The 25,997-nt window shown below is 41.9% G+C and overlaps 2 protein-coding genes across 4 annotated transcripts in view; one reads left to right on the top strand and one right to left on the bottom strand.

The window, feature by feature from the left end:
- The first annotated feature begins 2,750 nt into the window (after positions 1-2,750).
- The window catches only part of LOC109913015 (uncharacterized protein KIAA0895-like), a 34,094-nt gene continuing 10,847 nt past the window's right edge, over positions 2,751-25,997 (top strand). For 2 of the 3 annotated variants that reach the window (XM_020512476.2, XM_048605631.1), the window contains exons 1-3: positions 3,343-3,456; positions 12,511-13,128; positions 16,807-16,950. In XM_020512476.2, the coding sequence (XP_020368065.1) occupies positions 12,568-13,128; positions 16,807-16,950 (705 nt within the window). In that variant the 5' untranslated portion in view covers positions 3,343-3,456; positions 12,511-12,567. Of the gene's footprint in view, positions 3,000-3,342; positions 3,457-12,510; positions 13,129-16,806; positions 16,951-25,997 lie in introns of those variants that run through there. The other variant, XM_020512477.2, reaches the window with a different exon arrangement.
- Positions 20,877-25,997, bottom strand: part of LOC109913010 (endonuclease/exonuclease/phosphatase family domain-containing protein 1-like) — a 53,447-nt gene continuing 48,326 nt past the window's right edge. Inside the window, exon 9 of the transcript XR_007263739.1 lies at positions 20,877-23,702. The gene's annotated coding sequence lies outside the window, so the exon portion shown is untranslated. The remainder of the gene's footprint in view (positions 23,703-25,997) is intronic.

Genomic DNA, 25,997 nt, shown 5'->3' with positions numbered 1-25,997 from the left:
TTTTTAACATTTTGACCTGCTTTTCTCAATTTCTTTCCATTTTTTATTTCTCTTTTTGTATCCAATTTGACTCTATTTCACCTTATTCCCATTTTTGCTTTGCTCCTTTCTCTATCCCTAATTTTAATTCATTTACCAAATGGATCACTAGATTTTATGTTCAGGTGGTCCCGTTGACCTTATTTGGGTTGTTATCGGCTAGAATTTACAACAATTTGTGACCAAACTAATGCTGTCACTGGTCACAGTTTGAAGTGCACCCCTTACCATTTTTTACTTTGGTAGATACGACTTCTTTCTCAGAGTAAGAAATCATCACAGGGGAATTAAAGAGGACTGAGAATGGAAAGGACTACTTCTACCTGTCATCAATTTAAGTAAGTCCCTGTAAGGGCCTCATGCCCTTAGAGATATGATATTTGTAAAACTTCTTAATATTTTCTGTACCTATTAAAGTTAACAAAACTAACCATTCAACCTTAATATTTGAAGCTTGTGGTCATCATTATGTATTTGTGGTGGGGGTACTGACTGATGGCGGTGAGGTCAGGGTTGTCAGGGGTGAGCATTGCCGTGAGAGGACAGGAGAGTTATTGGAAGAAGGAATGATGGGAAGGAACACTTGCAGCTGCTGGGAAAGATGAGTGACCTTTGTTGGGAGGCGTGATTGAGGGAGATAAATGTTGTCAGGGGGATGCAGTTTCTCGAGTGCATGGGGAGAGTATTGCTGGAGATGAACATTACTAGGAGTGGAGGAAGCAGTGCGTTGTTGCAAGAGTTGTCATGACAAGAGAATGGGGAGGTGGTCAGCGCTGTGAATGTTAATAAGAGTGTAGAGTAGAGGGAGCATTAGCAGCGATGTGGGGGATAAGCAATGTCAGGAGGAGATCGGGGATCTAAGCATTATGGATGATACTGTATGGAGCGAGCAATGTCAGGAGAGATGCGAGGTGTGAATATTGTTTAGGGTGGGGAAGTGAGCATTGTTGAGGATGTGGGGGTCTATTAGAGGGTGGGTAGGTTATGAGGCCATCAGCAGCAGCGGTACCTGCCGTTGACCATTGTCCTTTGCCTCAGATTAGCAGCAGGACAGTCCCAGGATAAATATCCAGGTAGGTGCAGGCATAAAGCCCAAATCTCCACCTCTGAGAATCCCTACAGGGTGGAAAGAGATCATTCAGCCCATCATGTCCATACCAACTCTCAGAAGAGCATCACATCCGGGCCCAGTCCCCCATCCTATTCCCATAATCCCACATCTCCTATGGCTAAATCACCTAGCCTGCACATCCCCAGACACTACGGGGCAATTTAGCATGCCATTCCATCTTTGGACTGTGGGAGGAAACCAGAGCACCCAGGGGAAACCCACGCAGACACAGGGAGAATGTGCAAACTCCACACAGACAGTCAGCTAAGGCTGGAATCAAACCTAGGTCGCTGGCATTGTGAGGCTGCAGTGCTAACCACTGTGCCACTATGCCAACTTAAAGTCAAGGTCTGAGACATTCTTGGAACACCCTTGTCAGTGTAATTTTGCCCATTGAAAGCTTATCTTTCCTGAATTAATACTGTACAAGTCAGTTCTCCTTCACAAACTGCATTGCAACAGCAATGAACATCTGAACATTCACATCTATTGCCATTGTAAGATTGAGGCCAATGGCTGATATTTTGCAGTCAAGAGTGAAGCAGTAGCCCATGTTCCTCATCTTGAATAAAGTTCTTTGTAAGATCTTCCTGCCTCAATATTGAAAACTTCACCTCTGTCCTTGTGTTATTGACTGGAGCTTGGTATGTTTGGGGAGGGCTCAGCCATAAGGCCAGAGGCCTAGCAATATCTGACATACCAGCAACTATAGGGCCTTCCTCTTATTTACAGGTACTTGTCCTGAAATCGGAAATTGTGGTCAAATTCAGAAGGGTGATGACGACATTAAAAAAATACCCTATGAATTCTGACTCTAACTCAAGTGGTGTAAAAATGACCAATTCACAGAACTTACCATGAGATATTTCATTCATTCATTTCTGTTCCTCTGTTTTCCTGATATTTATGACCTGACTTTGACGACAGATACCTAGCTTCCCAGAGGACAACAGAAATGTCAGCTTTGGCAAGGCAAACAATGCAGAGTGAGGTGGAAAATGTGTATCTCACACTCTGTAACTCCTTGACTCTCCAACTTATTGGACTCTTTGTTACCAACGAATATAGAAAAGAGTGAAATAGGAGCAGGAGTAGGCCATTCGGCCCTTCGATCCTGTGCCTCATTTCAATATGATCATGGCTGAGGGAGCAGTTTCTGACTATTCCTCCACCCCCAAAAATACTTTATTTATAAAATTTGTAAAGAAAACACAAAACATTCCATTCCAATATTACAGAACTTGCAAGGAACTTGTAAAAGGTAAAGTCGCCATAGTCCCAGAAGACTACAGGGGCTGCTCTCTCATTCGAGAGAGAAGACTTGCTGGTCGGTTTAAACAGTGGGCGTGCTGCATCCTACACCATTGCAAAATTCTAACGGTGCTGCAGGCCGAGAGTGACCCAACAGGATCGGTAAAAGAAGCGAGCTTGCAGAAGGGGCTGAATCTGAAGATGTGGCGTTTTTTTTCATTCATTCGTCAGCGCCAACAGCAGTAATGCCCGCCCTCTTGGCTCAGAGCTGCGGCTGCAGTGTGTGTGTGTGTATGGGGATGATAAAGGACGGCCGTACTGTAAACCCCCGTTGTCCTCTGAATCCCATTTCTTCGGGAACGGGGCAGTCGAATACCCTGTGATCATCCGCTCGCTGTCCTGAGTTAATAATAGCAAGCGTTGTCAGCTGCTTCCCCTCATCTCCTTCCCCTACTCTTAGAATAGCGCCTCCAGCAGCCTGCTTCCTCTGCACAGACGACAAATCCTGCAAATGGAAGGTTTTTAAGCCAAGACTCTCTCCACCGCAAGGGACTGTATTTTTTTGGGGGGGGTAGCACGCTTTTATAACGACTGACATGTAAGTGGATGATTTTATTTCCGCTCTGATATATCCTCTTCCCGCACCAAAAGTCCCAGATTGGACATTTGTCGCTTTTTTAAAAAAGTGATATTTTTCAGATATGTCTCGGGCAGTTTGTGCAATTATTAGGGAGAATTCTGCGGCAGATGGGGTTACAAAGAGTGTCAAAATCGGCTGAGGGAGAGCTATCACCAGTGGTTCAGTATATTTCTCTCTGTGCGTGTGTGTGAGAGAGAAAGGGACTGTTTATTGTGGGAGTGAGTCCCGCTCTGTGCTGTATGAACGGCATTGTCCAACAATCTGTTTATTGGACAATCAGCAGGCGGGCCCATTGTGAGTCCCGCCTTTATACACTTTTTTTTGCCACAGAGTTCACTCTGATTCTTATTATACGGCGTTATTTGTTTGCCTAGGAGCGGTGCAGATGCTGAAATGATCTGACAAGTGGAGCAGTGTAAGTTTATGTTTTGCTTGTCTGTGTTTTCTGTTTTGCTTACCTGCTACTGACGGCTAGATATCTCCCTCCCTTCCCCATCTGCTTCTATTGTTTGTTCCTGACCCACCCATTGTCTGAGATTGACTCACTGGCCGAACTGAACAGCAGTTGTCAAGTTGGAGGCAAAGGTGGGGGTGGTGACTGGTGCTAACCAGGGCTCTAACAGACTGTGTATGTTTGGAGTCCTGAGTCAGGCAATATCAACACGCAATATTATTGTCTGCTCAGCTTTAAAGGGGCTCAAAAAGCTCTTTATTTCCACGTTGTTTAAACAAAAAAAAACTATTCTATGTTATACAATGTCGACTAACAGATCTCAGCATTGCCTAAACTACGGGTCGTAGAATGGCAAGTTCGGCTTCGTGGTTTTGAAACAGAGAAAAAGGTTTTCAAAAGATTAATGTGGTTGAGTCTACATTCGAAGGTTCACAAACACTGGTACTCAGGATCCAATGCTCTAACCTAGGCATTTACATTCAGAAGTATAATATATGCAATCTGTATATGTACAATTTTTTTTTAAAAATCAAAAATTTATTTTAAAATTCAGAACATACAATATGTGCAATTAAAAAACGATTTAAATATTTATTTAAAAGTCCAGAGCATACAATATATGCAATCTGAATATGTGCAATTTTTAAAAAAATTATTCAAAAAATGATTTAAAAATCCAAAACGTACAATATGTGCAATCTGAATATATGCAATTTTTTTTAAATAAAAGAAAATTAAAAATCCCGAATACACAGTATGTGCAATCTGAATATGTACAAAAAATTTAAAAAAATTGTTTAAAACTTTCATGAAAAATGCTCAGTATTTCTGGAATCTTGGATCTTCAGGAGCCTATAGTTCCTCTGGAATGCTGGACTGAAGGATAGGGAGCAGCTTATTAGAACAGAACAGAACAAAGGAGATGGGGAAGGGGCGTGGGATACAGCGCTAGGGAAAATAAAAAGAAATGAATTTCCCAAGAAATGCTTCAGTGGCAGTTAGGAGGGGTTTACATGACAGGAGCAGGCGAAAGAAGGGCCAGAGCAGCTGGAGGAGACACAGAATAGGAGAATAGTGCAAGATTGATAGGGCAGTTGAAATGGTAAGAGCGAGAGAGATTTGATTCGGGCGTGAGGGCAGAACCAATGTGCTCATCCTAACAATCTCTGAATTTGTGTATGCTGTACAGGAGATCACTGTCTACAGGATCTGCCATGTTCCAGACTGGAGGAAATCATGGTAGGCAGGCAGATATTATAGATCCTTTTACCCGCATGGGAGGGCGCCAGGGCTACAACAAAAGCTGGGATGGAAGAATGATGTAGAAATCGCATTGGAACCGCTGATATTTGAATGCTGGCGCTGTAAATGCAGGAGATAACGGAAGAAGGTTGGCTGAATGCAAAGTTTGGTGGGGTAGAAGATTTCTTCTTGCGGTCCCCTCCTCCCATCCCACTGTCTACTAACCAAAATACTCCGATTGTGTGAGAAGGCTGTCAGTATTTCAAAGTGTCAGAACATAAGTATGAGGAGCAAGGGTGGACAATATGTCTGTTTAAAAATCAGGCTGTCGCCCAATTTAAAACACATACTGGGTGCTAGAATCTTGAGTCCTTGAACAAGGCAGAGGTAGATTTTTGTTAAGGCACAGAAGGATATCGGGGTAAGCGGGAATATACATTTTGAGGTTATAATCAAAGCCTGAGTGTTTTGTACTTTGCTCCACCTTCTTGTCTGCTCTTTCTATCCCTTAGAATCCCTACATTGTGGAAGCAGGCCATTCAGCCCATTGAGCCTACACCCACCCTCTGAAGAGCACCCCACCCAGACCCATCCCCTAACCTATTCCTGTAACCCTGCATTTCCCACAGCCAATCCACCTAGCCTGCACATCCCTGGACACTGTGGGCAACTTAGCATGGCCAATTCTCCTAATCTGCACATCCTTGGACTGTGGGAGGAAACCAGAGCACCCAGAGGAAACTCACGCAGACACAGAGAGAATGTACAAACTCCACACAGACAGTCACCCGAGGGTGGAATCAAACCTGGGTCCCAGGAATTGGGACGTAGCAATGCTAGCTGCTGTGCTGCCTGTTCTTTGAAAGTCCAATGATCTGTTTATTTCAGCTCTAAATATATTCAATAATCCACAATCCCTGGGGTAAAGATTCCCAAAGATTCCAGCCCTTTGACTGAAGACTTTCTCCTCATCTCAGTCCTAAATATTTGGCCCCTCATTCTCAAACTTATTCTAGATTCCCTAACTGGGCAACAACATCTCAGTATCTACTTGGCTAAATCCCTTCATCATCATGAAAATTCCTGTGAGATCACCTCTCCATTCTTCTAAACTCACACCAAGGGGCAGTGCTCTCAATCCAGGGTCCAGTTTAGTGATCTTATGCTGTCCCCAATCCAAGTATTGTCTTCCCTTAAATACTGGAGACCAAAATTGGACACAAATTCCGAATAGTCTGACCATAGAAAGATGTTGTTCATCTTCTCTTTCAATCCAATTGTAATTTTAAAAAAAACATGTGATTTGTGTTCCAAATGGCTTGCTATACTTGCATTCTGGTTTTTTAGTTGCTTGAACAAATGCACACATGACTATCTGGACATCAACTGTTACAATTTTTATGCATTTGGAAATTGACATAATTATACTCAATTTGTCATCTTGTCCACATGCTTAATATATATCTATTTGTGTCCTTGTCAGACTTTCCTTTTCAAACTATACTTGTAGCATCAGTCAATACATTACTCTCTGCCTCTTTGGATAAGTCACTAATATTGTCACAACTATACCACATGTGCCCATAAAGTGGTCATAATCTGCGAATGATTGTTGCTAATTTGGTCCCCTTTTCATTTTTCAAGAGTTCCAATTTAAAAACCACCTACAGCAACGCTTTAGTCTTTAAAAATGATCAAAGGTCACTTTATTACACAACTACCGCTGAATGTTACTAAGTAAAAAGTGATCCATTTATTCACTCTAAAAGAGGTACAAAGATTAAAAGTAGGTGTGTGTAAAAGTTGCTTGTAAAGGTGAACATAAAATCAGCCTATTATCATTGCAAGCCTGGTTTGATAGAAAATTTCTCTCTCCAAGGTGAAAGGGTTGCAAATTTGAGGTCAGGATTCAGCAGCCTCAATATCTTCTGTATTTGAACAGGTTTCTGTCAGAGGCTCTGGGTGGGAGAGAATACTTCTTTTATTTTGCCTCGAAGGCATCCAGATTGGTAGACTATTTCAGTACAGCAGATCTTAGGTGGTTTGTGATTTTCCATCTTCCCACCCAAGCCCCTTTCTCTCTGATATTAAGCCTCTGAGTTCTTCTTGGAGTTCTGACAAAATGGTGTCTCACGTGTGATTGTCTTTATCACAACCAAAGCAAAATGGCTGCTAAGTTAACCTTCATAGCGTTGTTCCACAAAACAAAGTAAATTACACTGCAAAGATAGTAAGCACTGCAGATGCTGGAGTCAGAGATAACACAGCGTGGAGCTGGAGGAATACAGCAGGCCAGGTAGAATCAGAGGAGCAGGAAAGCTGATGTTTCGCATCAGGACCCTCCTTCAGAAAGGTCTTCATTTTCTGAAGAAGCATCCCGACCCGAAACGTCAACTTTCCTGTTCCTCTGACGCAGCCTGGCCTGCTGTGTTCCTTCAGCTCCCCACTGTGTTAATTACACTGTAGTTCCCACATGTGTATAAATACTTTTAAGACCAAATACGTACCAAATTATAATAGAATATGATACAACGTTAACTCAGTGAAACTCACAGATTCCCCAAGTGTCAAATATGGTTCAGTGGCAGCGCTCTCGGCTCATGAGCTAGAGGTTGTGGGGTTAAATCCAACCCTCTAGACTTGAGTACATAACCCTGGGTGTCACTTGAAGGAACGCTGCATCACTAGAATTGCAAACCTTTCGATGAAAGATGAAACCTCTCTGTTGGATGCAAAAGATACTGGGGTGCTATTCACAGAAGAGCAGGAGAGTTCTCAGCTCCCCTGGTCTACATTTATCCCTCATTCAATACCTAAAACACACTAGAAATGGAGATTTTTTTTAATCATTAGGGGGAGATGGGCATCGCTGGCTGGCCAGCATTTGTTGTCTGCCTGTAGTTGCCCTTGAACGGAGTGGCTTGGTAGACCATTTCAGAGGGAAGTTGAAAGTCAAGCATATTGCTGTGAGTTTAGAGTCACCTGTAGGCCAGACCAGGTGAGATGGAAGACTTCCTTCCTTGAAGGACAGTAGTGAGCCAGATGAGGTTTTCCAACAATTGACAATGGTTTCATGGTCATCAGTAGATTCTTAAATCCAAATTTTTTGAAAATTAAATTCAAATTCCAAAACATGCTGTTGGCAGGATTATGAACCTGGGACATGAGCTAGAGTTTCTGTATTAATCGTCTAGTGATAATACCATTGGGCCATCACCTCTAAGGATCGAGGCTGTGTGGAATTCAGTAGAGCCATGAGAACAAGATCAAATTTACTGGAGCGTAAGTGATAACAGAACTTTCTTTATGAAGGTTGAAAATGATGTATTGTGTTTGAGATGATGACGAGGCACTAGAAAATCAGAAGATTATTTATAGTAGCTGCCATAAGCAAGGCTTCCATTATCAGATGGATCAACTTTAAAAGGAATTTTGAAAAACACATCAGACTTGATCTTTCTGAAGCAGGGCATCTTGCAGCATATGGAGTTACCGATTTTTTTTTTTATTAATAATTATAGTTTTTGAAGCCGTTTCCTGGCCATTATATACAAACAATGAAGAGCAGGATATTCTAAATAGTCAAACATACTTCTGATACTTTGAGGGAATGGTGTGTTTATGGGCTGAGTACCAATCACCATTAGGTTCTGCATCAAAAATAATTGTCTACTCATTCTCCTGCCTCTGCTATTCACACAAAGCTATTCACACTTCATTTTACAAATGAAGTCAGCAGCTTTGTGTTCTGCTAACTATATCTTCAACCCTGTTATTTCTGTCTCTCTACGTTCCTAGTCCTGGAATTGTTTTCTTTTTTGATGGAATTAGTTGACAGCTTTTGATAAGAGTTTCCTTCCTGTATTCTGCATGGTGTAGTTGGGGAAAAAAAAATTCTCCAGTATCCAATGTGCAGCTTAAAGACTAGTTTAAACTTTCATGTCACTCAATGTTTTCTTAGCAACAGTTCCCCTTAGTGGCCTTAAAGGCACACATTGTGCAGCATATTGTCTTCATTAAACAGTCTATAGTACAATGCACAGTGAGAATCCTATATCTGTCCATTTCCATGGTCTGTATTATAGCTCACCAAGGAGCAGAGAGGAGATGTGGAGTGAATTGCAGCAAAAACTTTACCTATTGACTGGGGAAATAACTGTGTAATGAGCAAAGAGGGACAGGAACTCCTGAAATATGTTCATTTCTGGTCTCCCTGCTATAGGAAAGATGTTGTGAAACTGGAAAGGGTTCAGAAAAGATCTACAAAGACGTTGCTGCGATTGGAGGGTTTGAGCTATAGGGAGAGGCTGAATAGGGGCTGAGGCTATTTTCCCTGGAGCATAGGAGGGTGAAGAGTGACCTTAGAGAGGTTTATGAAATTATGAGGGGCATGGATAGGATGAATTGCCAAGACCTTTTTACCCAAGATGGGGGAGTCCAAAACTAGAGGGCATAGGTTTAAGATGAGAGGGGAAAGATTTAAAAGGGACCTGAGGGGCAAATGGAGTATATTTCTGTGGGGTGCATTTTGGACACAGTGGTCATTTTGTTGCTAGGTAAAGTAGCTATGGAAAGTACAAATGTGGAAATATTCAGCTGGGAGGAAGGTGAATTTTATTGAGTTGGAAAGGGATCTGGATTGAAATTGAAAATGATCAGGTTAAGCAGTAAGTGAGCAGTAAGGTGGTCTTCAAAGAGGATCAGATTGTGAGTGCATGACTTTAGGATGTCAAGGCCTTAAAGCGGGAGCAGAAGACATCTACTAGCATGCAATCGGGGATGAGGATCTTCAGTGTGCAGACACTGGAGAAACTGGTCTCCGTGCAACAGAGAAGGTTAACCAGAAATCTGCTCGATGTGTCCAAAGCAATGAAGTAAATAAGGAGAAACAATTTCCAGTGGCAGGTGTGTCACTAACCAGAAGACATAGAATTCAGGTAGACAAAAGAACACAAGGTAACAGGAAAGAGCAATGAAGATAAAGAAGTTCTTTGTTATGATTTGGAAAAAAAATTGGGTCGTTTATTCACAGCATGAAAATGGACATGATCAGCAAATTTGGTTGCTTTTTGTGCTGCATTATTTCAAAATTCAATGAAATAAAAAAAAGGTAATTCAAATTGCAACAATAAAGTGGGAAGTGATAGCCTAGTGGTATTATTGCTGGATTATTCATCCAGAGATCCAGGTAAAAATGTTCTGGGAACCTGTGTTCAAATCCCATTATGGCAGATGGTGAGATTTGAATTAGATAACAAATCTGGAATTAAGAGTCTAATGATGACCGTGACAACTGTTGCCAGTCACCAGGAAAAGCCCACCTGGTTCTCTAATGTCCTTTAGGGAAGAAAACTGCCATCCTCACCCAGTCTGGCCTGTGTATGACTCCAGACCCAAAGTAATGTGGCTGACTTTTAACTGCCCCTTGGGCAATTCGTGATGGGCAATAAATACTGGCCCAGCCAGCAATGTTCACATCCCATGGATGAATAAAAAACAACATATACAGTGGAAAACAGAGGGGTGAATGCTTTTTACACCTCACTTTTTTTTCAAACTGTTCACTGTTGGGAGTGGATAGAATCACATCACAATTTTGTTTAATTAATTTTCAGCCAATTTAGTACCAGGTATTTGGTTCATACCTTGACTGCCAAATGAAAATACGGCTTTGTTACTTCCTAGCTGAATTGACTGAAGGCCAAACCATGGTTCCCAGGCAGTCACACAATTTCGCCTGGGACTCCGCGACTCCTCATTGTTGAGCCAACGCAGCTTTGATAGTTCAATAGCGAGAATGTCAGGAAGTGAGAGGAAATAAAGCTCCTAACAGCTGGTGCACTGCTAAAGCCAGCAGTGAGAAGCCTCCTCCTAATGTAGACTTGTCAGGACAGAAGCAGATTTTAAATTTAGATCACTTGGACCGCAGTTAAATGTAAATCAGCTCACCTCTTATTGGAACATGTGTTTTTCTTAACTGGTTTAGTGACTGCATACTGTTTGTGCCACTCTAGATCTCTCCTCTTTCAAGACATTATTTTTGGCCCACATTTTTGGTCACCTAACGTAATAGTGTCAAATTTTTACATCTAATGTAAAGCACAGAAAAAGCAGGCCATTTGACCCAACCAGTCCATCCTAGCGTTTCTGCAGCACTTAAATGTTTTCTCTGGAGGTGACGGTGGTGCCGTGATAATGTCAGTGGCTTAGTACCCAAGCTTATGCTCTGGGAATACAGGTTCAAACCCTACCACATAGGAGCAAATTACTGCAGATGCTGGAATCTGTACTGAAAACAAAAAAATGCTGGAAATTGCAGTGGATCAGGCTGCATCCATGGAGAGAGAGCAAGCTAATGCTTCGAGTCTGGATGACTCTTTATCTAGAGTAACTGGTGGGATTTATGTTCAATTAATGAATAAATCTGGAATTAATAGCTAGTCTAAGTGATGATGACTATGATACTACCATTGATTGCTGCAAGAAAACCCATCTGCCTCACTGATACCCTTTTAGAGAAAGAAATCTGCTGTCCTTATCTGGTCTGGCCTCCATGTGATTCCAACTTTGCAGCAATGCAATTGAACTTTAAATGCCCTCTGAAATAGACTTGCAAGCTGCTTAATTCAAGGGCAATTAAGGATGGGTAATAAATGCTGACCTTGTTCTTGACATGCACATCCCATGAAAGATTAAAGAAAAAAAGAATGCTCCTGTGAAGGGCCTTGAGCTGTTTTGCTACACCAAAGGTGCTGTATTAATTGTTGTTGTAAAATACAACTCAGCAAAACTCAGCCAGGCAAAGGGATTATCTTTTGATAATGTACATTTGTACATGTTGTGAGGGAGTGACCTGCCAATACTTGAAGTACTTGAGAATATGGTGTTGCATAAAGACAGAAGGATTAGACCACAATCCACAATGCATTATCCTGCTAGTAAGACAGAGCTGGCCATGATTTGACATGGGGACTGTCTTCTCTTACACTGTAACTTCAGTGAGCCCCTGCAGGGAAAGAGCATGGAGGACCACTTTCAATCTTTTGTGTCAGTGCTATGGGAAGTTAGCCATCCCCAGAGGATTTCGAGGGTCAACCGTGTACATTCCTTTCAAAACTATGAAGTCTATTTGCTCTAGAGTTCCCATTTTGCTGTCAGTTACAGAATGAAACCTGTGTTGTGCAACTGCTGAAGTAAGGTCAGAGAAGTTAACTGTCTTTCTCTCTCCGCAAATGCCTGCTGAGTTATTTCAGATTTCCAGCATCTGCGGAATTTTGCTTTTGCAAAAGACAATGAGTTGTCTCATTATTTCAAAGTGATCAGGAATGATTTCTGAAACTGACGCTAAGCCATTTTTGTCAGGCAGTCAATTTCAGCCTCTGAAAGAGTGTTACCGATTCCAATCATGCAGTGTTCCCACAGCAATCTTTGCAAGATATTGACCAGTGCAGTCCCTGATTCAGAATGGGTCAATGACTGTCTGGAGATATACTTGTGTTGGCAGGCCATAAAATTCCAGTTATAATCTCCGTGGACCTCACTAAGATTAATGTGTAATCCGACACGAGACTATCTGGCTTTCCGGGCCAACGGAGGAAGCCTTTTATGTGTTTTTAAAATATTTTTAATTTTAATCTTGGATTCAGGTCATAGTTTCTAACTCCTTTTAAAATGGCCAGTTCCTTGGGCAGGAAGGGAGGTGTCAAGTTAAAGTGGCTGATGACTTAATTCCACAGAGGAAGTGATTTCATTTCTTTTCTTCCATTTGTGCAGAAAGGTAGATCGAGGTTAAAGTTTCGCTTCCCAACATACTGCCTCCTGGCCTCGGCGATGGTGCTCGATCCAGCAGCTCAGGCCTTGGCTGGGCCTCAGAAGAGCAAAAGGTCAGGCACGGCCAAAGTGCTCAAGAAAGCAGCTGAGCGAAAGAATGGCGAGAAGAACGGGGTCCTGTCGCAGAGTAGCCCCGCTGCCCCGCAGGCGGAGGGGCCTTTAAGGACTGCGTCACTGACGTCGGGGACGCTCACTTGCAGCTTGAAGGTTAACCGGGTCCTCGCAGCAGCAGGATCGAGCCCTGTCGGTAATGGACACTGCAGGTGGATGAGGCGGAGCGAGAGCTCCTACAGTGTAAACAGCACAGGCTCCGATTGCCCCAGGACCCGGATCAGGAGCGCCACGTCTCTCCCGCACATAGCCAGGTATAACGCCCGGGAGCCACCGCCCGTTAAAAGCCCCTGCCTCTTGGTGGCGCTGCGACCAACAAACGTTGACAAAGAGAAAGAGCTGTTCTTCCAGTCTAAGTATGCCTACAATCCTCAGTTTGAGTACTCCGAGCCCCTCAGCAGCAGCATCATGAGCAAGTACAGTGTGGCCTCTGACCGCTTCATTGAACAGGTAAGAGCTTCTTCTGAAGTGACTGGACTCCATTACTTCCACACTTGTCTCTCAGCCCAATCCATGCCTCTAGTTTTGGACTCCCCTACCCTAGCGAAAACGATCTTGTCTATTCACCGTATCCATGCCCCTCATGGTTTTATCAACCTCCATAAGGAGCCTCTGATGCTTTCCATGCATTTTAGCTCATTGACAAATCCTGCTGCTCACTCCCTGACTCACACCAGGTCCCATTCACCCTTTGACCTTGCTCTCACTCACCCGCATTGACTCCAGGTCTGTCGACATCATAACTTTCAAATTCTCATCCTTGTGTTCAATCCCTCTACAAATTTTACCAAGTATTAGAGATTTACAGCATGGAAACAGACCCCTCAGTCCAACTCTTCCATGCTAATCAGATATCCTAAATTAATCTTGTCCCACTTGCCAGCATTTGGTGTATATCGCTCTAAACCTTTCCTGTTCATGTACCCATCCAGATGCCTTTTAAATGTTGTAATTGGATCAGCTTCCATCACTTCCTCTGACAACTCATTCCATACACACACCACCCTCTGTATGAAAAAGTTGTCCCTTAGGTCCATTTTAAAACTTTCCCCTCTCACCTTTAACCTATGCCCTCCTGTTTTGAACTCCCCTACCCTGGGGAAAAGACCTCAGCTATTCACCCTATCCATGCCCCTCATGATTTAATAAACCTCTATAAGGTCACCTCTCAGCCTCTGATGCTCCAGGAAAAATAGCCCCGGCCTATTCAGCCTCTCCCTATAGCTCAAACCCTCCAACCCCGTCACCATCCTTGTAAATCTTTTCTGCACCATTTCAAGTTTCACAACATCTTTCTTATAGCAAGGAGACCAGAATTGAACGCAGTATTCCAAAAATGGCCAAACCAATGTCCTGTACAGCCGCAACGTGACCTCCCAACTCTTATACTCAATGCACTGACCAATAAAGGTAAGCGTACCAAATGCCTTCTTCAGTGCCCTGTCTACCTGTGATTCAACCTTGAATGCTCCCAATCTCTCTACCCTCCTCCAGTTCAATCTGATCTTTGATCTTTCCCGAATGTGGATTCTTGTGCGCCTCCAAATTCCACCGCTCCACCATTCAGATTGAGCCAAATTCCCTCCCTAAGCCTTGCCCTGTCTCCTCTTTTAAGACTTTTCTTCCAACCTACCTGTTGTTTTACTCACCTGTCTTAATAGAGCTTCACAAAGCCCTGTTTGTAATTCTGATGAAGACCCAAAACATTAGCTTTGCTTTCTGTCCACAGACGCTGCCAGACCTGCAGAGTTTCTCCAGCTATTCCTATTTTCAGTTTCAGATCTGCAGCAGCTGTAGTTCTTTTCTTTTTTTTTCGTTGATCTGGTGAAGCACCTTTGAAAGTTTTACTGCGTAGGAACAGGATTAGGCCACTTAGCCTATCAAGCCTGCCTTGCCATTCAGTACAATCACAGCTGACAGAGCATTGCAATGCCTTTTATTCACTCCATTCCCGTAATCTTGTAGGCCACTGTTAGTCAGAAATTTATCAGTTCCTACCTTAAGCATACTCAAAATGAGCTTCCACAGCCCTCTGTAATGGAGATTGCAATGCAGGCACTACATAAATGCATTTTGTTCTTTTAGTGGCATGCTTGCCATCAGCTGTGTAAGGACTGTGTGAACACCTCAGGAAAACAAAGTCAACAAAAATAATTCTGATGGCAAAGTGGACGTATAGCACTGTTCGGTATGATACTGATTTCTGCAGGTCAGGAAGATACCAGATTCTGTACTGGTTAGCTGGTCTAAGCCTTGCTGGGTACTGAGTGGAGGGAATGAGTTTCTGATATGGTGTTTACAATTGGGCTACAGTTTTCTGCAGTTTCTGCCTCGCTGTTGGCTTACATTAGTAGCACCATCTCTCCACTATCTTGTGATTCATTTGGACCTGTCAGTCCACAATTTCGCACATGATTCAATTTGACAACTAATTCCAAGCTGCCGAATGTGGAAAACTTTGTACTGCCAGGAGAATTGTATTTGCTGCCTATAGCTAATCGTAGGTTGTGTTTAATGGGTTTCGTTTGTCAATTTCAATTCTTTTTGTGCTGCTCTGAAGGCTGAGTTGCTTTGATGGCAGAAAGATTGAAGTTTACCCTGATGCTGAATAATGCCACATTCAGTCCTTGATTTTTGCCCTGTTCAGAGCACATGACCAGGGTATTGGTGGCACAACTACTAGTGATATCAGTGCCCTTTGCTTTGCTACATAAAGTCTATTAAAAATAACAAATAAACAGCAGAATCAAAGGGCGTAGATTAAGAAAAGACTCTTTTAACAAAACAATATTACCAAGGTAAATTATTGCACGACCTCAGCATTGAAGTGATGGCCCAGATCTTACACTTAATTCAATTCTGCAATTCTGCATGCATGCGCCTCTGTGTGTTTAATGTCTCCTTATATCTTTTACTACCTCTATCCATCTCCATTCTTCCTTTCTTGTATTTTTTGTCTACCTCTTACTTTCTCTCTTCCCCCACTTCCTTTTTCAGTCACAGTCTCTGCCTTAGTCTATATAACCACGAGACCATAAAATCATAAAATGTAAGAGAAGAGGTAGGCCATTCAGCCCATTGAATCTGCTCCACCATTCAGTGAAATCATGGCTGATCTGTAGATGCCTAGTCTTTCTCTTTTCTTTTGCTGCAGATTCCCAGTTTGCCATTCGCCTACTATTGGTATAAGGCCTAAAAATTTAGTTATGATGCCTCTCGTTCTTTGTCGTTTCTCCAAAATGTTTGTCCCCTTTTTGTTTCCCTGTGTATTTGAAAGGGGGGGATGGGCCTTAACTTGACGAATGGTCCAAAAGCTGTCATGTCTGCCTGAACAGCGTGGCCTCCCACAAATGCTTTTAAAAAATGTTTAATTTGTTCACAGGATGTGGATGTTGCCGGCTAGGCCCAGCATTTATTGCCTTCCTATGTTCCCATCCCTAATTGCCCATCAGGCTGTAAGAGTCAACCACATTGCTGTGGGTCTGGAGTCACATGTAGGCCAGACCAAGTAAGGGTGACTGATTTCCTTTCTGCCAAGACATTAGATTTATGACGATCAACAGTGATTTGGTCGCCATTAAGCCAACTTTACCCAGATTTACTTTTATTGAATTCAAAACTGTTGTTCAAATCTCATGTGGGATTTGAACCCATGTCCCCTGAACATTAGACTGGGATTCTTCATTAATTTATCTTGACACCATTGCACATGCTCATTCTGTCAAACAGTGGTGCTAGGCAGAAATCAAGAAGTGGAAATCTTGGCTGATTTTCTTAGCTTCTGAGTTTGAGAATACCATTAGAGTACTCCCCAGCTCCCCCGCAAGTTCAAATTGATTTCACCTACCTCTCCATGACACTGGGATCTACTAGTTGGCAGTGGTCAGTACTGCACCTTTTCCTTGTGCATATTCACTGAGCTGTAGGTAACCAAGGAAAACTATTTAACAGTTTACTGGTGCCTTGTTGGACTCCCATCCTTGGAAGTGCTGAGTAAGAATTCAGGGGTGCTCCACCAGATCAGTACAAACCTGCATAAGTCTCGAGATGGGAAGCTATTAACTAGGGAAGAGTCTGCAGAAGATGCTGTGCAGTAACCAAAACCCCATTCCCTCATCTTTCTTCCAGGCTGTACGAATCATGAAGAGCGTGGTGAAGATGTATGGCAGCTACGAGAACTTCGAGGTGGCCACTGGGGGTGCAATGCTGTCAAAGAGTAAAATATGGACCTGTATCAGAAGTTACATGAGGAAGGAGGGATGCTCTGGAGAGGTGAGGGACATGAAACGTTGATGCGTCTGTGTTGTCATGAAATGTGCATGTCTGTGCTCAATTATCTGACTGTTTCGTGTGTGTGTGTGCGTCTGTGTGTGCGAGTGCATGTTCTGATGTTTCGTTTCCTCTGAGGCCCACAACTTATTTGTTTTTCCAAGCCCCAGTAAATGTGATTCATATTTTGTCGCTGGTGTTTCTCTTCACTGTGATTCCTTCAAATTGGCTACGCTATTTCATCATGTAAAGAATTTTAAGAATTATTTCCTGGCTTGTATTCATCACTGGGTTGCCTATCCTTAATAGGCCTTGAGAAATTCCCAAATTTACATTGTGCTATTTAGGAATGTGCCAAAGCACTGTGCAACCAATGAAGTAGTTTTGAAGTGTTGTAATATTGGAAACGCAGGAGTCTGTTTGCTCATTGCAAAATCCCACTAACAGCAATGAGGTAACCTCCAGATAATCTCATAATTTCTTATTTCATCTTTTAGATGATCTTGATTGAAGGATAAATATTGGTCTGAACCTCTTTACCATTATGAAATATTGGTATTGGATCTTTATGAAAGATAGATCAGATGGGTCCTTTGTCTATCAACTCATTTAAAAGGCAGAAGTGTACCACTCATTCCATAGTGCTCCACTTTGATAACTTTCTCAAATGGATGCAAAAGATCTCTATTTTGAAGAAAAGTGAGGAAGTTTCCACTGGAATCTCATTCAACATGTAGTCCTCAGCCAACATCTGAAAAAGATAACGTGGCCACTATCACATTATTCTTTGCTTTGAACCTTTCCATGTAGAAATTGTCTGCCTCCTTTCATATCGCAGCAGTGACCACACTTCAAAAGTGCATCAGTGGTTATAAAGCACGTTTGTGAAGGCATGGGGCTATGAAAAGTGTTACATAAAATAAGTTTAAAATACAAACGCTGAGTTTCTTTCATGTTTATTTTTCCTTTTCCTCTGTTCTATTTTTGGACTGTCTGAACTCTTTTTCTTTTTGTTTTCTTCTTCTATTAACTGTGTTTTCTATTGCATTCTGTTCTCTTTTTACATCTCCGTGTTCCCTTTCTCTATCTTCTTGTTTTCTGCTCTCAGATTAACTTTTCCTTTCAACTCATTCCCTTTGTTTTTCTCATTCATTTGAGCTTTTTCCTATTGTTTCTTTTTACTCTCCCTATTTATCTCTGGCTCTCCTTTCCTTCCAACTCATTCTATGTTAACTCTCAATTCTTATCTCCTTTTCCATCTCCTTGCTCCATTCTTGCCTTCCTACATTGCAATATTTCTCTTCCAGCCTCTGCTGAATAAGGCATTTTCAATATAAAGTTGAATCGTGGAGCTCCAGACAAAGCTTCCCTGAGTGCCAAGCAGATTTTTTTTTTGCTGTATCAATTATTGTCTGCTATTGTTGAGTTTCTGAAGCGCGGGGGAGTATCACAGATGTGACCGCCCCATCTGGCATCACAAGTAAATGTCGATGTGCCTCGCTGCTGCAGTTCCAGCAATAAAACTAGGAATCTGATGCCAAGCCTAAATGCTGCAGTTTTCCATCATTCCGATTACAACAAAATCTGCACAAGCTCCTTGCATCCTTTCAAGATCAGTTAGTCAGGGACATCCCGAGTGCAAGAGAATTTGCACATCTGAAGTCAGTCAATCTGTGTCTGTCTTTTTCTCGGATCTTGTCGCGGAGACTCATTAACCATTATCTACAGATCGTGCACTACCACTTTTCTGTCACTGGTCTCTTGCCAAGATGGTCGGTAGCTCTGCACCTCTCCAACTTTCGTCTTTGACCGAGTGCCAGGGAATATCCACCAGAGAGCAGGCAGAAGCAGTCAGCCACATTCAACTCTCATACACCTGGATCTCGCTGGTCTGGCTGTGTCTGATTTTTAGGATATTTTAACTGATTTGAACTTAGGCTCCATCTAAGGCAGTCTGTAGGGATGCAGATCTGCCCTGTGTTTTAATGAACTGCTGTTGTCTCACTGAACTCTATCTGAACCTTGAAATCAAATAGCAAGTTTCCCTCTCACTGCTAATCCTGGTAAACCTGTTCTAGCCAGGACGCATAATGGTTTTGCAATGTTTTATAGTGGAGTGAACTGAACAAGTCTAACTAACTGATAGGGTTACAACAAACTCCATGTATTATATATAAATTATATATAAATAATTGCTTAAGGCACTGCCAATCTTCTCACTGATGTTGGGTCCTTAGTCGAAGATTCCTGTTTCCAGTTTCTGCATTGACTGTGATCTAATACATATTCTTTTCTTTAATTGTAACCTGTTCAGTTTGCAATCACATAACACACTCTCTCCGAGATCGTTCCTGAGACCCGACACCATCTCCCTTGACCCTATACCCACTAACTTGATGATCAACCAGATTTCTTTCCCAACTATAAAGGTTACCTGGTATGAGCAACGTTGTCCCTCTACCCTCTCAAATATGCTGTAGTCACCCATTTCAAACAAAGACCCTTGTTCCGGTCTCCTTGTAATCTGGTGTCCTATCTCCACCACTATTTCCTGTCCCAATTCTAGATGTGTTGTTACCTTCCCCTGTATTTCCTGGAATTCCATGTTGGTATCCCTCCATCAGCTTTCCGTCCATCGCTTACCAAATCGCCAATGTGTGATTATGGCACAAGTCCCTTTTGACCTGCCTGCAGACTTTGATATGGCTGACCAAACTATTCTCCTCCAACACCTCCTTTCTGTCATCCATCAGGGTGGGACTGCTCTTTCAATCTGCTCCAGTTGGACACAGTGGCTCAGTGGTTAGCACTGCTGACTTGCAACTCTGGGGACCTGGGTTTGATTCCCCTCTTGGGTGACTGTCTGTGTGGAGTTTGCACATTCTCCCTGTGTCTGCGTGGGTTTCCTCCCACAGTTCAAATATATGCAGGTTAGGTGGATCGGCTATGCTAAATTGCCTTGTGGTGTCGATTAGGTCGATTAGCCATGGGAAATGCGGGGTTACATGGATCGAGTATCTGCATTCCTTTAAATCTGGCTACTTGAGTATCCTCGATTTTTCATTGTTCCAACAGATGGTGGCTGTACCATCAGTTGCTGATCAACTCCTCTCCCCTATTTTCTGAAGTTCCTTAAAACATTTGTCTTTGAGTAACCTTTCGGTTATTTTCCCTCATGTATGTGGCTTCATGTCACAAGTTGAGTTATAATGTTCTTGTGGACTTTCATCATGTCAATGATGCCATATAAATGCAAATTGTTGTTATTATATGCAGTATACATTGTGTATTGTAAATAAATATAGTTTCAGAAATAGATTGTTGTAGTGTACATGAAGCTTTATAATAGCCAAACTGGACCTTTTAATATGCTTTATTGTGGCAGTGTACAGTGTTAATCCAAATTTCTTCTGGTATAGTATTTTATACTTTGTCAGAGCGCACAGTGTCGATAGCATATTGTGTTAATGTATAGGATTATACAGTTTTGTTTAATAGTGTGATCTTTATTTGGATATTCTGTGGTAGGATACAGTGTCTGTAATGCATTATTTTAGTTTTAGTCCATTGATATCAAAGAATCAAACATTTTGTGGGGTTTATACTGAGCAGCCAATCAATTACAACCTGTTTTCTGTCTGATGTTCAAGTCAAAATTCATTTCTAATTATTATGCATCAGACCAAACTCCTTCAAAATATATTAAGAAGCTGGCCTATCTCCTAACTTTTTCTTATTTTAAATGTAAATGTAAGACGTTGCATTCCAGATGCAATTCAATTGGTCAAATTACTCGACATTAAGCAAAACACACTTTATTTTTTACACTACCGTTAAAATACAGACAAACTAAAAATAAAAGAATTGACTTGACTGTAATTCTATCAAAATGATTAACAAAATAAAATATATATATCTAATATATATGTAGGACCATTACTAATTACCTGTTCCAATGTAGTAACATCCAAAAGACAGACCCTTGGCAAAGGCAAATTCAGTAAAATAGATTGTCTCATGTGGAATTCTAACAGCAGGAAGAGAACCCCAGCTTTTAGCTGTCACAGAGAGAGGAATAAGAGCTTCCACATCCAGCTTCAATATCCCAACAAGTGCAGAAAGCAAAAACTACAAATCCTGGTTTGTGGGAGCTTGACCCCACACATCCAGGCTGCTTCTATTGTTCCAACATTGTTTTAAAAAAAGGTCAAGGCCTCAATCTGTTTACTTTGAGCAGACTACTCAATGCCTGTGTCTCAACCTTACTTCATAAAAAAAGGACAAAATACACCTCTTATAACCATAATATCATCACACTGATATTAGTGACATTGATCTGTTGCCTTTAACAATATGCTTTCTAGTGAAATTATGGTTTATACTGCTTTTGGCATGATCAACGGGACATGAGTCACAGAGTCTCCAGAATGGACAGCGTGGAATGCTGTGTCCTGATCAGTAAATGAATGATTTCAGTTTTTTTTCTCAGAGCTCAGTAGGCAATTACTAACTCACACACAGGCAATGTACACAGACTGCACTTAAACACAGACTTCAGGGTCAAGTCCAGGAGACCCGAAGAGAATGTGAAGGAATGTGACCAGAGGCAAAGAGAAACACTGGATGGGGCTGATTGGATGGAGGAGGGAGTGAAGGGGCACAGCCATTACTGTGCAGCCCATATATACTTAAATGGGATATGTTTCACAACAAAAAGAAACATTTGCATTAGTACAAATATTTTCTCAACTTCAGGACGATTCAAATTGCTTTACAGCCAATTACATAGATCTACAGAAGACAAAATGGCCATTCATCCCAACCAATTCATGCTTCATTGTGATCCCAACATACTATCGGACAAGTCAGATTCCAGAGTGGAACCTGGCTTGATAGATGATAGGTTTTATTTCTCTTTGTTTACTGTGGACAGTTACTGAACTTAATCTCAGTATCCTTTCTAGAAGTTTACAAAAGAATAAAAAGCATGCTCTATATTGCACTATACAAGACCAATTTGAGGAATCTCTTTGCAAATATCAGAAAGCGTCAACCTTTTCACCCAATAATAATCTCACAGACACTTAAACCTCTATGACGTGTCACCCCATCTCCATGCTAATGCTTGTTTCACAGTTGGCATGGCTATAATCAGTTTCCTCTTGGCAACTTTTTCTGTGCATTCATACAATGCTATTTTCTTCAATTAACATCTCTCTCTAAGACCAATAAAACAAACTGCTAACTCAGCTCACATATTGCTTAACACAGGTTCTCTAAACTCTCATCTTCAGCAACTTTGTAGGATGTCTTCTTTTCTGAAACCTCCACAGCCATCTGCTTCTGCAGTTTTTTTTTGTCCACTGATTTCTAATCAGCTGAGGACTTCTTCCAAGCTCTACCTGTTTGGAGATTGCTAATAACAACACCTCTGCTGTTATGAATTTCTTTCTGAATCAATCTGCTTCAGGTCTTCATCTCTCTCTATCTCTCTGTCTGTGTAGTGGTTGTAAAACTGAAGTCAGCAAGTACTTTATAGCAGTTATCTCCCCACATAACATGCTGACAATTTAGCTGAAATCACATGACTTCATCTAAGAGATTGATTCAACTATGCCTGCATTCACTCGAGTTTAGAAGGATGAGAGAGAGGATCTGATTGAAATATATGGAATTCTAACAGGGTTGGACAGACTAGATACAGGGAAGTGGTTTCCCCTGACTAGGGAGTCTAGAACCACAGGATATGGGGAAGACCATTTCAGACTGAGTTGAGGAAAAATTCCTTCACTCAGATGGTAGTGACCCTGTTGAATTCTGTACCACAGAAAACTGTAGAGGCCAGGTCACTGAATATTTTCAAGAAGGAGACAGATCTTAAAGGCGTCAAGGTATATGGGGAGTAAATGGGAATATGGCATTGAGATGGAGGGTTAGCTGTGATCATACTGAACGGCAGAGCAGTCTCAAAGGGCTGAATAGCCTACTCCTGATCCTAGTTTCTATATTTAACTGTATTTCTGTGTTTAACTCAAGGTCAAAAAATCAATTTGTACATTAAAAAAAATTGGGATTCTCCTACAACTAATGAATTAAAATCCATTTTTCATGCATTTTAGTACCCAAGTTTCCAAATAATAAACCATAAATATTTTGTAACTGCAGTTATTTATGTACAATCTGAACCTCCTCCCCTCCCATTGTAATTCTCCATTTCCTTCTGCATTGAAGGTCCAGCTTCCCTTTAATACAGTTTGCTTCAGCCAGTCCTTAAGTATCCAGTTCCCCACTTTTTGTGTGAAGAATTTCCTTCAAGAGTGGATTTCTCGGTCTCTTTTTTTAGAAAGAATCTTATGAAGCGCCGTCATTGTTGCGATGTAGAGAAAGTGGCAGCCAATTTTTGTGTAGCATGATCCCAAAATAGCAATGAGATAATGACCAGCTGATTTGTTTTTGTGCTGTTGAGGGCAAAGACAAATCTAAATGAAGGAACAGAAGTTTGCTGCAATTAGTTATATCATGAAGATAGTCATTGGGAGCTAAGTCTCAGGATCCATAGTTGAGCTGATAAGTGACACTACTGATGATGGAATGGTGTTCTGTTGTTAGTCTTGGGCCAGGAATGTAAAGAATGATCACTTTTTCAATTCACTTATTGGACATGGCTGCATAATTTATTGTCTGTCCCGAGATGTCCTTAAGAAGTTCCCCTCTTGAACTTCTTCAGTCCATGTGCTGTAGGTAGGCCCACAATGCTGTTAGGGAGAGAACACACGCACTGTCAGGACCCCTCTGTAAATGCTGACATCCGCAGACCCTCATAAATACTGATGTGCTAGCTGGGTGCCCTATAAATACTTGGCATTGCGGGGCCCTCTAGTGGCAAAATCCTGGGATGCAGCTGTAAAGAGTGAAACTCTCCTATAAGTACTGACACGCTCTGGGGGAAACCCCTTTCAATACCGTCACACTCTTGGAGTTCAGCTGCAGATGCTATCCCACTCCCACTCCTCTAGCATTGCCGGAGACCCTCTGTAAATTCTCACACACACCCAAATACCCAGGAAATACTTATGCCTGGGACTCCTGTAAATACAGATGAACTCCTGGGAATCTCTACAAATACTGAGACACTAGCCTGGGAGCCCTGTCTAACTCCTGACACACACCCTGTAAATATAGGCACACTCCTGAAATCCCCTGTTAAAAGCAGACACACATTGCAGGGATTTCCTTTAAATGCTGATACTCTTCCAGGCTCTCCCTGTGAAAAGTGACACATTCCTAAAGACCCCTTATAAATATTGATAGACTTCCAGGGACCAATATTCCTTCTAATTTTTTTTCCATCCATCTGCAGAATGATTTTTCTTTAAATGCGCACCAATATCAATGTGTTGTATTGATGCGCAATACCATGGAAACAAATATTTGCCTTTATTAAGACCTGGTTGTTAAAAGGAAAGGGTTGCAAGCAACTTCATAGACCTACTCAAACCAACACAATTTCCCTATACCTTTTCAAACTTAATTAAATTTAAATTTATTACCATTACTTACCAGTCAGCACTATGATGGTGTCAGCACTTGCCAAAATTCAGAGTGTATAAAAGGAAGATCTTGCATTTATATGGTGTCTTCCACCACCTCAGGAGGTTTCCAACATGCTTTACAGCCAGTGAAGTACAGCTTAGGAAAATCAGTTTCCCATAAGGAAATAAGTAATAATGGTGTGCCATGATTCTGTCCTGTAATTTTTACATTGAAAACCTATTGATTGCCTTGAACCTAAGTGGGCCGAAAATCCTCTTAATAACTGATCTCCTAATTGTCATGTGCCACCTACAGCTTTGCTGCCTGTCCTTCCTCGCCACTCACTGCCTCCTTCACTCGCTGCCTCTCCCTCCTCACCAACCCTCCCATTTGGCATTTTCTCTCCTGCTCGCTGCCTCTCCTGACTGGCTGATTCCACCTACTTGCCACCTCCCCTGACCACAGCGCGTTCTGTAAATCCTCACATCTCACATTAAAATTGGGCCAAATAAATAGTTGTATCAAATTTTGCCTTAGGAACCTTATTTGAAACTGCGGAGTTCACAGGCCGTCAGAAAAGGGTAACTGGTTCACAGCAAGTCTCACAAACTCCCCAACTCTTCAAATGGCATCTACTTTCACTCTACAATTTCCTGCTTCCATCACACTCTCTCTTCTTGCACTATCATTGGGTGAGCTGCCGTCCAATCCTCTGCTACCATGTGGTCTGGTCAGCATCAGTGGACCTTCGACCATGTGTGGCATCACGGCTTCACAAAGTATTCACTGGTGGAGCAGCAGATACTCTGCACGTCTGGGTCTTGTGTGTGTGGTATTAATACATATGACAGCTTAGTGTACAACTACTCAATCATCACTTTAGAGGGAACATAGCCAGGAACCCCATTGCCTCCCCTTGCTGTGTCATAAATACGGACTCACTCCTGGAACACCATGCAAATGTTGACAATTCACAAGGACTTCCTGACACAGATCTGGAGTGTACACCATTCACTGTCTCTTCCTCATGAGGGGAGAAGGATATCATTGGGTGTAGGCTGGGAAGGAGGTGGAAGGGAGTTTTAGCTGGGTAACAGCATTGGAGGGTTGGTAAATGATCAGCTAACCATCTGCTGGGGGGGGTCAACTAGTAGATTGTTATGGGTGAGGTTGGTGATTACACAGGAAGGAAGATATTTTCATCGGAAAATGGGGGGCAGAATGGATACAGAAGAAGCAATTTAAGGGCCAAGGCATTGGTAGCAAAAAGCCTTTGTCTGACCTTCCTCCATTTTTGTGCCATTTGTATTTTTCAGCTGAGAATTCAGAACCAAAGATCATATTCTGAGCAAAGGTCAAACTGACCTCCTAGAGGGACTTGGCTGGCATATCACAAAGCTTACAGAATTGGATATTTTAAATTTATCTCCAGAGAGTTGCTCTCCAATTGGATGTCACTGATGATCTGTAACTCTGTATGATAAATAACATCAGTGATTAAACTCTCCTGTATTAAG

The sequence above is a fragment of the Rhincodon typus genome, chromosome 15 (genome assembly GCF_021869965.1).
Source record: "Rhincodon typus isolate 14 chromosome 15, sRhiTyp1.1, whole genome shotgun sequence".
Classification (NCBI taxonomy): domain Eukaryota; kingdom Metazoa; phylum Chordata; class Chondrichthyes; order Orectolobiformes; family Rhincodontidae; genus Rhincodon; species Rhincodon typus.
Note: the sequence above shows the minus strand (reverse complement) of the source record. Positions and strands in the feature narration are given on the sequence as shown.